Source organism: Oryzias melastigma, linkage group LG1 (genome assembly GCF_002922805.2).
Source record: "Oryzias melastigma strain HK-1 linkage group LG1, ASM292280v2, whole genome shotgun sequence".
Classification (NCBI taxonomy): Eukaryota; Metazoa; Chordata; class Actinopteri; order Beloniformes; family Adrianichthyidae; genus Oryzias; species Oryzias melastigma.
This window is the reverse complement of record NC_050512.1, coordinates 29,928,197-29,940,365: the sequence shown is the minus strand read 5'-3', so window position 1 is coordinate 29,940,365 and position 12,169 is coordinate 29,928,197. Positions and strand designations below refer to the sequence as shown.

Sequence of the window (12,169 nt, the reverse complement as noted above, 5' to 3'; positions counted from 1 at the left end):
CAAGTTTTCAATATTCTTCAAATGTTAAGTTCTATTTTTTTCAAAATTTCAATAATTCCTTCAAGTTTTCAATATGAATTTTCGAGTTTAAAACTGTTTCAAATTCTCAAAAAAAGTTTTTTTCAAATTTTCTATCAGTTTTTTTTTGCCTGATTTGACCCCATAAGAACACGTTAAAAAGAGACATCAGAGCAAGAATGGTTATTCTGACAAACAAAATGATCGAGTGGGAACTGTTTAATTTTTAAGTCTGTGTGATTCCAGCGGTGACTTCCTGTTTGGAACTCGATGGGGGAGAGGGGATGATCAGTCCAGTTCTCTATGTACTGTCGATGGGTAGATCCCAGTCTGAATACAGACCAAAAGCAAGGTTTAGGACTCGATCCGGAACACATTAAGCGGACTCGGTCCAGAACAAATCATTTTTCCAGTCTGAATACACCATAGAATGAAATTTTTCTTCTTTTAAATCAGGAAAAGGTATTTAAGGGCGTTCATGTACTGTTTTCCCATTTTTCATCTGTGGACAGAGTGTGGCATAAGGGATAAACTTTACAAGAAAATAATATTAAGCTATAACTAAATATCCTAAGACGACGGCTGCTATGTCTGTGGAAACACTTTTATAAGAGATGGAAGGTACTTTCCTGTGCTGCTGGACTATATTATAAAAAACAATATTATACAATTTTTGGATTTCAGTCAAATTCAATACAACTTTTATTGAGCTTAAAAAAACCTACTATGCCATATACATTTTATTTATATGGAACCTTTCGCAGACAGAGGTCACTAGTTAAAAAAAACATAAAAGACAAGAACGTCAAGCCCAAATAAAAAAAGTTTCAGTTAAACTGAAGGTAAAATTATACAATCAGAGGATCTGATCACAACATTTTACCTACTTTTTTTAAATTTAGGTCAGCTTTTATAGCACCAGAGCAACTCTTTAAAAAGATTGAATAATTGTTTTTCTCCTAAATTTGGTGAGTATGGTTATTTTTAGGTACATAAAAAAGTATTAAAGTATAAAATATATTTTATTGAAAGTAAAACAAAATAAAAAACTATTACACCATTGCCACAAGATGACCCTTCCTCCAGATCAGCTAAGATCAGCATACAAGATGCTACCTTGCAGGGTTGTTTGTAATTAAGTTGTATTTTGGTATATTGATCATCTGGATCTGGACCTCATCAATAAAAGTAATAATCGTCAGATTCCTTCTTTTCTTATTGGATATATTTTTTTTCGTTTTACTCTATTGCAGTTGCAGTTTTCAGACAGGTGTAGGATCCACATCTCAGGCAGGATTCATCAATGAAGTGTTAAGTTTGGACGTTTGCTTAAATATCCCACACAAAGGGGGACCAACCTTTTTTGAATTTGCTACCATGGTGCCATTTTTTGCCGATTTTTTATCCACCATCCTGATGTAAAGTATCACAGTTTACCTCCAGATTCGTGGCATCGCCCCCTTTGAGGCTTTTTCGGCTCTGCGCTCCGTCCAGCTGACAGACGCTGCCACCTCGGCCTGACCACACTTTCCACCCCGCTGGTGAAATACCACAAAGCCGCGCAGCATTCTTAAAGTTTCTGAAGGGTTATCATGGTGCGCTTGTACATTCTCTCTGCTGGTTTAAAGACGATAATGTAAAGAACAATTAGAACCATTTTTAGGTCAACTAAAATTAATGACTGAATAATAAATTTTTCGGACTGATGTCAAACGTCTTGTTTTCTTAGGTGTTGGCGGGACGCTGATTGAGAAGGCCACCCACTCCGGCATGATCACCCCCAGTCCCCAATGGCAGAAGCTGGAGCACAACGGCGCCGTGGCTCAGTTCCACTTCCAGGTGCGCGTGCGGTGCGACGAGCATTACTTTGGCTTCGGCTGCAACAAGTTCTGCCGGCCGCGAGACGATTTCTTTGGCCACTACACGTGTGACCAGAACGGTATCAAGACGTGCCTGGAGGGCTGGTCGGGGCCGGACTGCAATGCTGGTGAGGACTCTGAAAGTCGCTCTTTAGATCAAGCCACTTGAAACTGCTGCAAACGATTCCACCAAAGATTATTCACCAAATAAAACAACCGTGGGGAGCCTTGTGCTTTGCATTTTTGCCCTGACCGTTTAAGAGAGGGGTACCGTCATGTATGCATTAGCCTTACGTATTCTACACGATACATTTACTACATGCACAACATTGGTATGTTCCATTTTCTTTACGTTCATTAAAGGGTCACCAATTCCTAAATCAGCTTTTTTTGACTATAAATGGGGTTTTAAAAGTGCTGTGTGTTGGTTGTTGCCAAGTTTTTGTTGAATTAAAAACAATTCCTGAAAATATAGTCAAAAACCGTCTGTGTGCTGCCCCCTACAGGTTGACATGAGGTATTGCAGTTGAATATTGTGATTGGTCAACTGGTGTAAGTCCCATTAGTTTAACGTCATCATGCTCTGCAGCTCCAATATAAAAGCCCCGCCTATCTTTGATTCTGTAACGGTCAGTTGTCAGCTTTAGCATGGCTCGTAGGTGTTTTGCCTTCAGTCGTCAAAAATCTACTGGCTTACACAACTTTCCACAGAGGTTGAATGCAGTTGGCATTATATCCAGCAAACTCCCTCCTGGTGATGGATTTAATGAACGTTTCACTCTGGATTGTTTGTTTAATATGTTAGCCTTTATTAGCTATAATGCTAGCTGCATTTTACCACTCTCAGACATGCAAACCCTCAGATTTTATTTGATTTTTAATTGATCATAACAATGATAAACCACTCTCCATATTGAAGACCCATTGTATGCTGCATAAAGCTAACCTAATGGTCACTCATAGCTCCAAACACCTCCACCACTGAGTGAGCCTCCACTAGCCCCACCCCCTTTTTGGCATTTTTCAAATCTGGGCTGAGAATGGAGTCAGCCTTCATCTACTACCCGGACAACCCCAAAACCCACAGCACCTGTACGGGTCAACCCTCATTCGGATGCATGTGACTAAGGCTTAAAGCTGCTGGTTAAAATCCCGTGGCAGCTGGTGCCAATTATTAAAGTCAGTTTGAACAGTCCAGCTTTATTTTTGCTTTGGACTCTGCAGGTAAATAAATGGAGAAACAAGAAGTTCCAGGCACAAAAGTAATGAAAAGTATGTGATGCAGTCTCTGTCATGAGATGGAAGTTCAGTTTTTACATGAAAATTTCCTCTAAAGCGGAGCAGTTGGGAGCTGTCACGAAACGATATATAATAATAAAAAAAATCTAATTTTAACTGATGGTTTAGCTTGTCTAGTTCCAAGTCATATTCATGCAGTGTGTTGTCATGGTAACCTCACTCTCCCATCACAGATAATCTCATTTCGGTGTAGCCGACCGCACAGATTTACATGCAGTTTTGTCATTCCTTCGTGGTGGGAAAAAGAAAAATGGTGCTCCTCTCTCCAAACTTTCTGTGTTGCCTAATGTTTGTTTGTTTGTTTGGGTGTTTGTTTGCAGCCATCTGCAAGCAGGGCTGCATACACGGTTCCTGCGACGTCCCCGGAGAATGCAAGTAAGAACTCGCACGCAATCGGGTTTTTTTAAAAAAAATGTCTGTTTGCATTCCTTTTAAAGATGCTTTAATAGCTTCACTTTCTGCCGATTGTACTTAAGTCCATCAGATAACCACGACAGTGAAAATAGTTTTAAGGTGTTCTCTCGTCTCCCAGGTGTCTGTATGGCTGGCAGGGGGAACACTGTGACCGTTGTATCCTCCATCCTGGTTGCGTCCATGGCAGCTGTATGGCGCCCTGGCAGTGCATCTGTGACACCAACTATGGAGGACAGCTGTGTGAGAAAGGTGACCGCTCCCCATCAACCGCTGGAGGAGGGTTTCAGCTTAAATAGGGATAGCTTAAAAAAAGTTTATAGTATCAGCCGTCAGTCGGTTTGAATGGAAATAAAAAATCAGTTGATTTATTAAATCAAATCATAAGCTTTTGAATGGAATTCAAATCAATTCAGTATTATGTTAATGATAGCAACAATTGGTCTTAACGTGACCGTTGATTTTATTGAGACTTGAGTCTAAAATTGTGACTTTGTTACCTGAGTAACAGACTAGTTTCTGTACTGATTTGACTGCAGTCTCCTCCAGCTGTCGTTTTCCTTTTAAAGACCCACTCTGATCATCTTTTCATCCATTTTTAACGTTTTCCCAGTAGTATTATATAATTATAATAAAATTAGGGCTGGAATCGATTTTAAAAAAAAAACAAAAATAAAAACCAAATTAATCGCAAACCTGGAAAAAATATATATATATTTTTTTAGTTTCAGTATTTGCTGACCACTTTTTACTTTTTATCTGTGAATCACTATATAAAAGCACACAAAACTGTACATTTAGAGCATTTATTTTTAATTAAGGTTGTCAACCGGCGAAAAAAAACAAAAATAGATTAATCACACTTTTGTTTTGTGATTGATCACTACTAATCGCGATGTTTTTACTAGGGTAAATTTATGAAAAGATGCGGCTTTTGAACAAAAACTGGCCAGTTTTTGTCTGAAATGTTTAAATGTATCAAGTGTTAACCCAGAATGTAATTTTAGAGCAAAGCACATCAACAGTGAGATAAGCAGAACTCTAAAGGCTTAAATGTCTGCAGTATTACTCCAAATAACAGAGATGCTGAGAAACAGCCATAAGAAACGGACCTACAGATCTTAAAAACACAAAAGTTCTGGTCACTGTTCCGCATCACTGCGCAGGCTGCTTTTAGAACATTTTCCTTCATCATCTGGACAAAAACGAGCAGCAAGAAGGGAACTTTCTCTCTTTATTTAACTCATCATGACGATCAGCATTTACATCACTTTTCTTTTCTGCTGCAGTCGTGGTGCAGCAACGTTATATTGTGTTACCGTGACAACATGCGGATCAAATAGTCGCTTTTTGTGGAAAAGCGATCTAAACCTAAGCAAATAACAAGGTTAAAGTACTAATAACTGATTTAATATTTATTTCTTCTGTAAATAACCATGGTTTACGTGGGATGATACCCGACAATGTCTTTAATGCAAGCAGGAGCATTTGATTAATATGAACGCGTTAATTTGGGTTAAATAATCGCGTGCGTTAACAAGTTAATGTTCACGGTATTAAATAAAATAAAAAAAATGTTGCTTTTGAGAGCAAAATTTGTGAAGAGCGGTAGGAGTTCATTAGAAATTCACTTTTAAGTTGCGGGGAGATAATTGCTGTGAAGTAACCCCGCCCCCTTTCCCCTCTCCACTCCCCCACTTGTTTTCTACATCATAAATACGATCTTTTTCAAACAGCATTTTTTCATCTGCTTCTGATTCACAACGATTTGAATAAAGAAAAACTCAAAAAACGCAATTTTGAGCTGAAATTTCTTTAAATATGCCCTTCATTATCAGAAAATACCACAAGAACATGTTAAAAACACAATTTTTATAGGAGTGGTCTTTATATTTCAAAGCTGTAACTATTAAAAAAATGATCATAAACTTCTTCATATTTTTTTTATTTTCTGTCCCAAAAAAAGGATGTTAAAATGTTCAAAATAAGATTCCACCATACATTATTTTAAAAAGTGAATTATCTTGATTGTAGCATAAAGAGAAACTTAAAAAAATCTGTTTAATCGAAGTGATTCTAAAGTGTTTTCTGGACCTGCAGACCTAAACACATGTGGAACGCAGCAGCCATGTTTGAACGGAGGAACCTGCAGCAACACGGGGCCAGACAAATACCACTGCTCCTGCCCCGAGGGCTTTTCTGGGGTCAACTGTCAGATAGGTGAGAGGAAGAGCCTCAAAGAGTGAAGACGATAGGACTCTATTTTCTGCTCTAGCAAAGCTACATTTAACCTTTTATATATCACACATCTAAACTTGGAAGAGTCTAAAAATGTTTTCTGTCATGCTTTTCTATTGTAAATAACAATTCCAACTGAATTCTATGATTTATTATCAATATTCAAGAGAGTGGGTGTTTTACTTAAAATATTTTTTTTTTTTTGTTTGAGTTGTCTCAAATGTGGTTTTTAGACCAACATAAGACATGCAAATAAAGAAAGTGAACCCAGTCACTCTGACTCTGAGAGCTTTAATGTATGCGGTGGAGACTGAGACAGTTTTCAGGTGGAACGTAAGCTGAGCTGAAGCCACCACATGTGTCTGTGCAGCGGAGCACGCCTGTCTGTCCGGACCCTGTTTGAACGGAGGAAGCTGCTCAGAAAACAGTCAGAGCTTCCAATGCCTCTGTGCCCCCGGATGGACCGGACCGCTCTGCTCCACCGGTGAGCTCTTCTACTCGGATTCTTTTAAAGACAAACTCTGATGAAAATGGTGTTTTTAACATGTTTGTGTGACATTTTTTAAGAAAATGAAGCTTAAAATTGCATTTCTGAGTATTTCTTTATTCAAATTGTTGTGAATCAGGAGCAGATGGAAACACGTCATTTGAAAAAATAGTTTTTTTGAGATGTAGAAAATATGCTGAGAAGGTCAAAATCTCCCTGCTCTGAGGGAGCGGGGTTTCTGTGCCAACAGCCCCTCCCACAACTCAAAGGTGAATTTCTAATGAACTCCTGCTGCTCTGCAGAAATTATATCCAAGAAAACAGCACAGGTTTTTTTGATTATAGATAATCATTATAATTGAAAGATCACCTGGAAGGCTTTTACAGTAGATCAAAAGATAATCAGGGTTTTTTTTTAAGAACATTACCAACCAGAGTTTGCTCTTCTTCAGATGTGGACGAGTGCCTGGAGAACCCCTGCGGTCATGGAGGAACCTGCCAGGACCTGGTCGGTGGTTTTAGGTGCATCTGCCCCCCTCAGTGGACCGGGAAAACCTGCCTCATCGGTCAGCTTTCAATCATTTATCTAAGAGAAAATTAACTACATTCTTCAGGATTTTCTATTTCACATGGAAAGTTCTGTCAATTTCAATAACTTTCCTTTTTTTTAAGTACATTTTTATATTTTTGCAAACAGAAACTGTGAAGGGTCTACCTTGCTTTCTTTGTCATTATCGTTTTGTGGTAATAATGACATCATTACCACAAGGTAACACATCTTGTTATGTTGTAATGAAGAACATGCTTTTTTATTTTTCTACAATTCACAACTAATTAAACACCAGAAGACTAGAACTGAAGTTTAGAGTTTGTGCTGCTGATGTCGTCGTAGGCATCTGCAGTTCAGGGATCCTGCGGTTGATGTCAGTTTCATCAGCGACCAGATGAGTTACAGAATAATGCATTAGAGGTGCAGACTAGAAGGACAGCGAGTCACTCAGGACTCGTTCTACGACCCAGAAGACGTTCAGCAGTGGTATCAGACTCCAAAGAAGGACGAACAATTTTGTTTTGTTTTTTCTCTCAAATGTAAATGCTGAAAATTGGGGGAAAAGCTTCCATAGTTTCCCTTTTGTTTATTTTGAGAATTTATTGAGGTAAAGTTTGAGGTTTGTGGCTCTACCACTTAGAATTTTCTCCTTTCACTGTAAATTTGCTTCCAACCACATGATTTCCAGGTTCTGTGCGGCTGTTTAACATGGTTTGTAAGCCTTGTATCTGACTCCTGATTTCCACCTCTAACTGAGTTTTCAGTCTCTGCTTTAAGAAGTTAATAATAGAACAACCTTTAGCTACAATGATGACATTTTACAATCAGGGAAAATCAAATAAGACATCTGTCTCATCTTTTAATCGGGTGCCTTGTTTATTTTATTCCTTCACTAACTTTTTAAATGTATTTAAAATGTATTTATTTTTTTATAAAGTTTTCCAACGTTTGAAGATGAAACATCTGCCTGAGAGTGAAATGTTGACTCATATTTAGTAGTTCAGGAGCTGGAAGGACCAAAACAAGAATGACTGAGTCCCATTAAGAGATCATGAGAAGGTGTGTTTTTTTTTAGAATTTGAAGTTAGTCAAAGCTGCATTTTTAACCAGTGGTCCTAAAGAACTGCAGCAGCTCTAAGTTAATCCAGCTGATATTATCACAGGATTTCTCTTCTTCAGCTCAACCTTTGGGGTTTATTCATATGTTTGGAGTTTCATAATTAGTTCTTACTGCTAGTGGGGGAATTGGGCTCATTTATGTATGGAATTCTTTAGAGATGGGACACAACATTATTTTAAAAACCGGGGACAGCAGGCTAAGCAAAGACGTCCAGACTTCCCTGTCCCAGGTCACTTCCTCCAGCTCCTCTGGGGGGACCCCGAGCCGTTTCCAGATGTTGTCTCTCCAGCGTTTGTATGTCTATATATACACAGTATTTTCAGTCTAAAATACTATGCACTAATATGTACTAATAATTATTAACTACACAGTAAGAATTCACATAGCTTTGTTGTGTGTATTAATACTATTTTTGTAGTAATACAGAATGAAAACGGATGAGGCGTTGTATTAAGAAAACTTTTTTGTTTATTTTTAATGGTTTGCGATCTACTATCACATCCTGCGTGATGATCACTCCTGTACTAGACTGTTCAGGGTTGTGGTGACATCGTCTGGTGTGTTTCAGAATTAATATTTTAAAGATTGAAAGCTCTATCTTTGTAGAGTAAATAATGACCTATACTTTTTTTTTGTTTTTATTGATATAATGACAGTAAGTAAAAGATTAAAATCAATTCATAGGGGTGGAGACTTGCTACTCTGCTGTAGGGGTGTGCCAAAATATCAATATTGCGATTTATCGTGATTTTTAATCCTGCGATTGATTCTCGATGGGTTCTCACAAAGTATTGATCTTTTATTTTCGTTTGAAGAGGCTGTAAAATCTTATATTCGTCATAATTTGGTGAGATGTTCCTCCGGAGGTAGATAGGAGCCGTACGTTGCACCAATGTGCCTGGCAGCTACTGGAATTATTTCATTTTTGTTTTGTTGTTTACAACAATTTTGAACTAAGCAGTGGCAGTGCTATTCTTGTTTACTATTGTTAACAGTGAATTTTACAGATAATTTAAATTCAGTTGGTATCAATGCTCGTCAAAGACATGGTACTACTGATTTGCATAAAAGTTTCTATTATTTGTTGCACAAAATAAGACATAATTTGTTTATTATGATTGTTTTCTAGCCAATAAAGGGTAAATATTTTCCTAAAAACTACGTGTTCTTCCATATAATCGGAGTTATTAGAGGCGATTTTTACCAATTATCACAGTATATCATCGATATCGTGAGCCGTGTATCGCATCGTATCGTGAGGTACCCAATGATTCCCAGCCCTGCTCTGCTGTAGTTGGTACTATAGAGCAGCGGTCCTCAACCCTGGACTGCGGACCGGTACTGGTCTGTAGAACAGTTGGTACTGGGCCTCAGTGGACAAAAACTACAACCTACATTTTTTTTCCATTGTATTTATAGTCTGATTCTGAAGGAAGTTTTATTTTGGAAAACTACTTGACGCATGTCAAGTCGCCTGATCACGTGTTCCTAAAGCGGCTGCTCCCTACGCTAACTTAAAATCCCAAGCTAGTAAAGTTAATAAACAAATGTATTTAGGACATTTCTTTAGGTAGAAAACATCCAGTGAGAATGGAAGACGAGCCTTTGACTTTAAAATAAAAAAAGCTGCATTTATCTGACAAAAACTCCAATTATGGACTTATTGTGTCAGTTGTTCCCGCACACCGTAATATTAATAATGCACTAATAACTGCAGCAGAGTGCCTTGTTCTTTTGTTAGCCTGTTTAAGGTGTAAAAACAAAATCAGAATATAATAGTAATCCTCTGTGTCCTGACATAAATGAGGGCAAGAAGATTTTAAGATAGAAGAAAACCAACAAGTTCCAAGAAAAAGATGTCTGTGTGATCCAGAAGCAGCTGGGTTATTACATTTCACAGGGAAGACAAATGTCTGGGCAGAGTTTCAAGGCAGTCCTCCCAGCAGCGATTTGAAAGAGTTATCGTCCAAATATACACAGGTATTTAGACAATAAAACAATCTTTCCCCCTCTTTATTTGTTTTCAACAAATGTTCACACAGCTCTGCTTACTTCAGATTTTTGTCCACAAAAAGAGAGAACTAGTTCCACTTTGCATGGAAAAAATATTTACAAACAGAAATGGTATTTCTACACATCTTCCAGGAACAGTGTTTCCGCCTGTGTCTAAAACTTTACAGCTCCGAAGATAGCATTGGTGTTCCAAACTCATTTTTATTGCATTTTTCATTTTTTAATCTCCAGATGCCAATGAGTGTGACGACAACCCCTGCATTCATGCCAAATCATGCCGGAATCTGATTGGGGGATATTTCTGCCAGTGTCTTCCCGGTTGGAGAGGCCAGACCTGCAACATCAGTGAGGAAAAACTAACCCAGGAAAAATATGAGGAAACAACTGGATGCATTCAATTTATGTAGAGAAAATATTTTACTTAGGATCTCTAGGATTTTTTTAAATGGTCAATTTTCTGAATGGTTAAACTCACAACAATATTAGTTTAAAAATACTGACATGAGTGTTAAGGAAAAAAGCACCTTATTTGTCTCTAATGGGATCCACACATTTTTAACATACTGTAACTGTATTATAAAGAATTAATTATCAACCAATTTTTACAATTTGTTTAATACATCAAGTAGTCAATATACAGAAATGACTAACAGTAGATCAGTTGTTCTGGAGTTCTGGACATTAGCAAACTTTTCCCGCCAAAATGTATTTGAGATTTCATGGAAGCAGCAATTTTGAAATGAGCAGGAAAAGCCCCTCTACTGCCCCCAGTGGAATGATGGTGAACTACAGGGGAGAAAACATTGACCAAGTTATAAACAATGAGTTTTTAAGGAAAGTTGAGCTCATGTTTATGAGATGGGGTCTCAGAAATGGGTGTATCAAAAATAATGCAAATGGTTCAATAGGATGAAATTCAGTTTTCACATATTTAACACTGGAATACAGCTTTCCCGCTCGCTTGTCTTTGACCTTCATTTCAATTTGAAAGCCTCTTAAAAAGAAACACATCTGTGTCTGCAGATATCGATGACTGCCATGGCCAGTGCCAGAATGGAGCGACGTGCAAGGTGAGTGTCAGTTCCTTTTTGGTTGGGGGGGCTTTCAGGTCTCGTCTTTCTTTCCCTTCTTCTACACCTGCAGCTACACAAAGCTGAGACTTGCATGTGGGGCTGAGTGTGGATGACAACCGTGGGTCGGATTTCTTGGAAGTTTTCGTTTCCCAGCAGAGCATAAACAGTTCGCCCTCATTCTTTTCAAAAGGCAAATAATGCGTTTTCCTGTTATGATTCCTTTCACCGTCTTATTGTGTGCAGATGTGAGCCACATTACTACACAGAAACAATGAGGTTGTGTGTTTGGAGTGTTCTTGATCGGCTCGGTTGGTCAGTCTTTGCTTCCAAAGGAGTTTTATCAATGGAAGAAGAACTTTACGGATTAACAACACATATTTATAAACTTATGGTTCATACCTTATGGTAAAATAAAAAGATGTTTTTCGTGTTCCATTGTTGAAGTTGTGTGAATGCTTTGTAAGCATTCACACAACAGTGTCTCTATTTCTCTTCCTTATTGTTTTTCTTCCGTACCTTTGTCATGTAAAAACTCAATAACACTTTCAACAATTTCTGCAATCTCTGTATCAAAACGTTCAGCTCGTTAAGGACATTATCCCTGGTATTTTTGGTGTTCATAAACTTCATGGTTTTTACAATTTTACGCAATTTATGCGATTAATTTATTTATTTTTTAGCCTTATTGAAATGAATACTTTAAATTTTTGCAAATTATGCAATTACAAACATTCAGCATATTCAGAAAATTCATGCTTGTACTTTTGGTATTGTTAAATTTCACGCACATTTTTAAAATATTACGCAATTTGCGATTTTCTTTTTTTCACCCATTTCCTTTAATTTTTTACGCTCTTTGAAACCTGTTCTATATTGTTATCAAAGCGTTCATCATGGTGAGGACATCAAAGCTACTGAGGTTTTTAAGGCTAATTTTGAAGTTAGCTCATTTTTAACAACATGCTAACATTTTTGGATAATTTGGTATCTACTGAGATTTAATGGACTAATTCATTGTTAAGCTAGTATTTTAACAATGTGCTAGCTTGTTTGGTTGATTTGGCTCCTACTGAGGTGATCATCTGTTCCCAGTTAAATGTGA

The 12,169-nt window shown here is 37.7% G+C and overlaps 1 protein-coding gene across 1 annotated transcript in view; it reads left to right on the top strand.

Moving 5' to 3' along the window:
• The window catches only part of LOC112157364 (protein jagged-1a), a gene marked incomplete at its 5' end in the record, with an annotated part of 47,801 nt that overhangs the window by 14,839 nt on the left and 20,793 nt on the right, over window positions 1-12,169 (top strand). Inside the window, 8 exon segments of the mRNA XM_024290063.2 lie at window positions 1,748-2,005; window positions 3,497-3,551; window positions 3,709-3,839; window positions 5,688-5,807; window positions 6,196-6,309; window positions 6,764-6,877; window positions 10,226-10,339; window positions 11,018-11,064. Of these exon segments, the coding sequence (XP_024145831.1) occupies window positions 1,748-2,005; window positions 3,497-3,551; window positions 3,709-3,839; window positions 5,688-5,807; window positions 6,196-6,309; window positions 6,764-6,877; window positions 10,226-10,339; window positions 11,018-11,064 (953 nt within the window).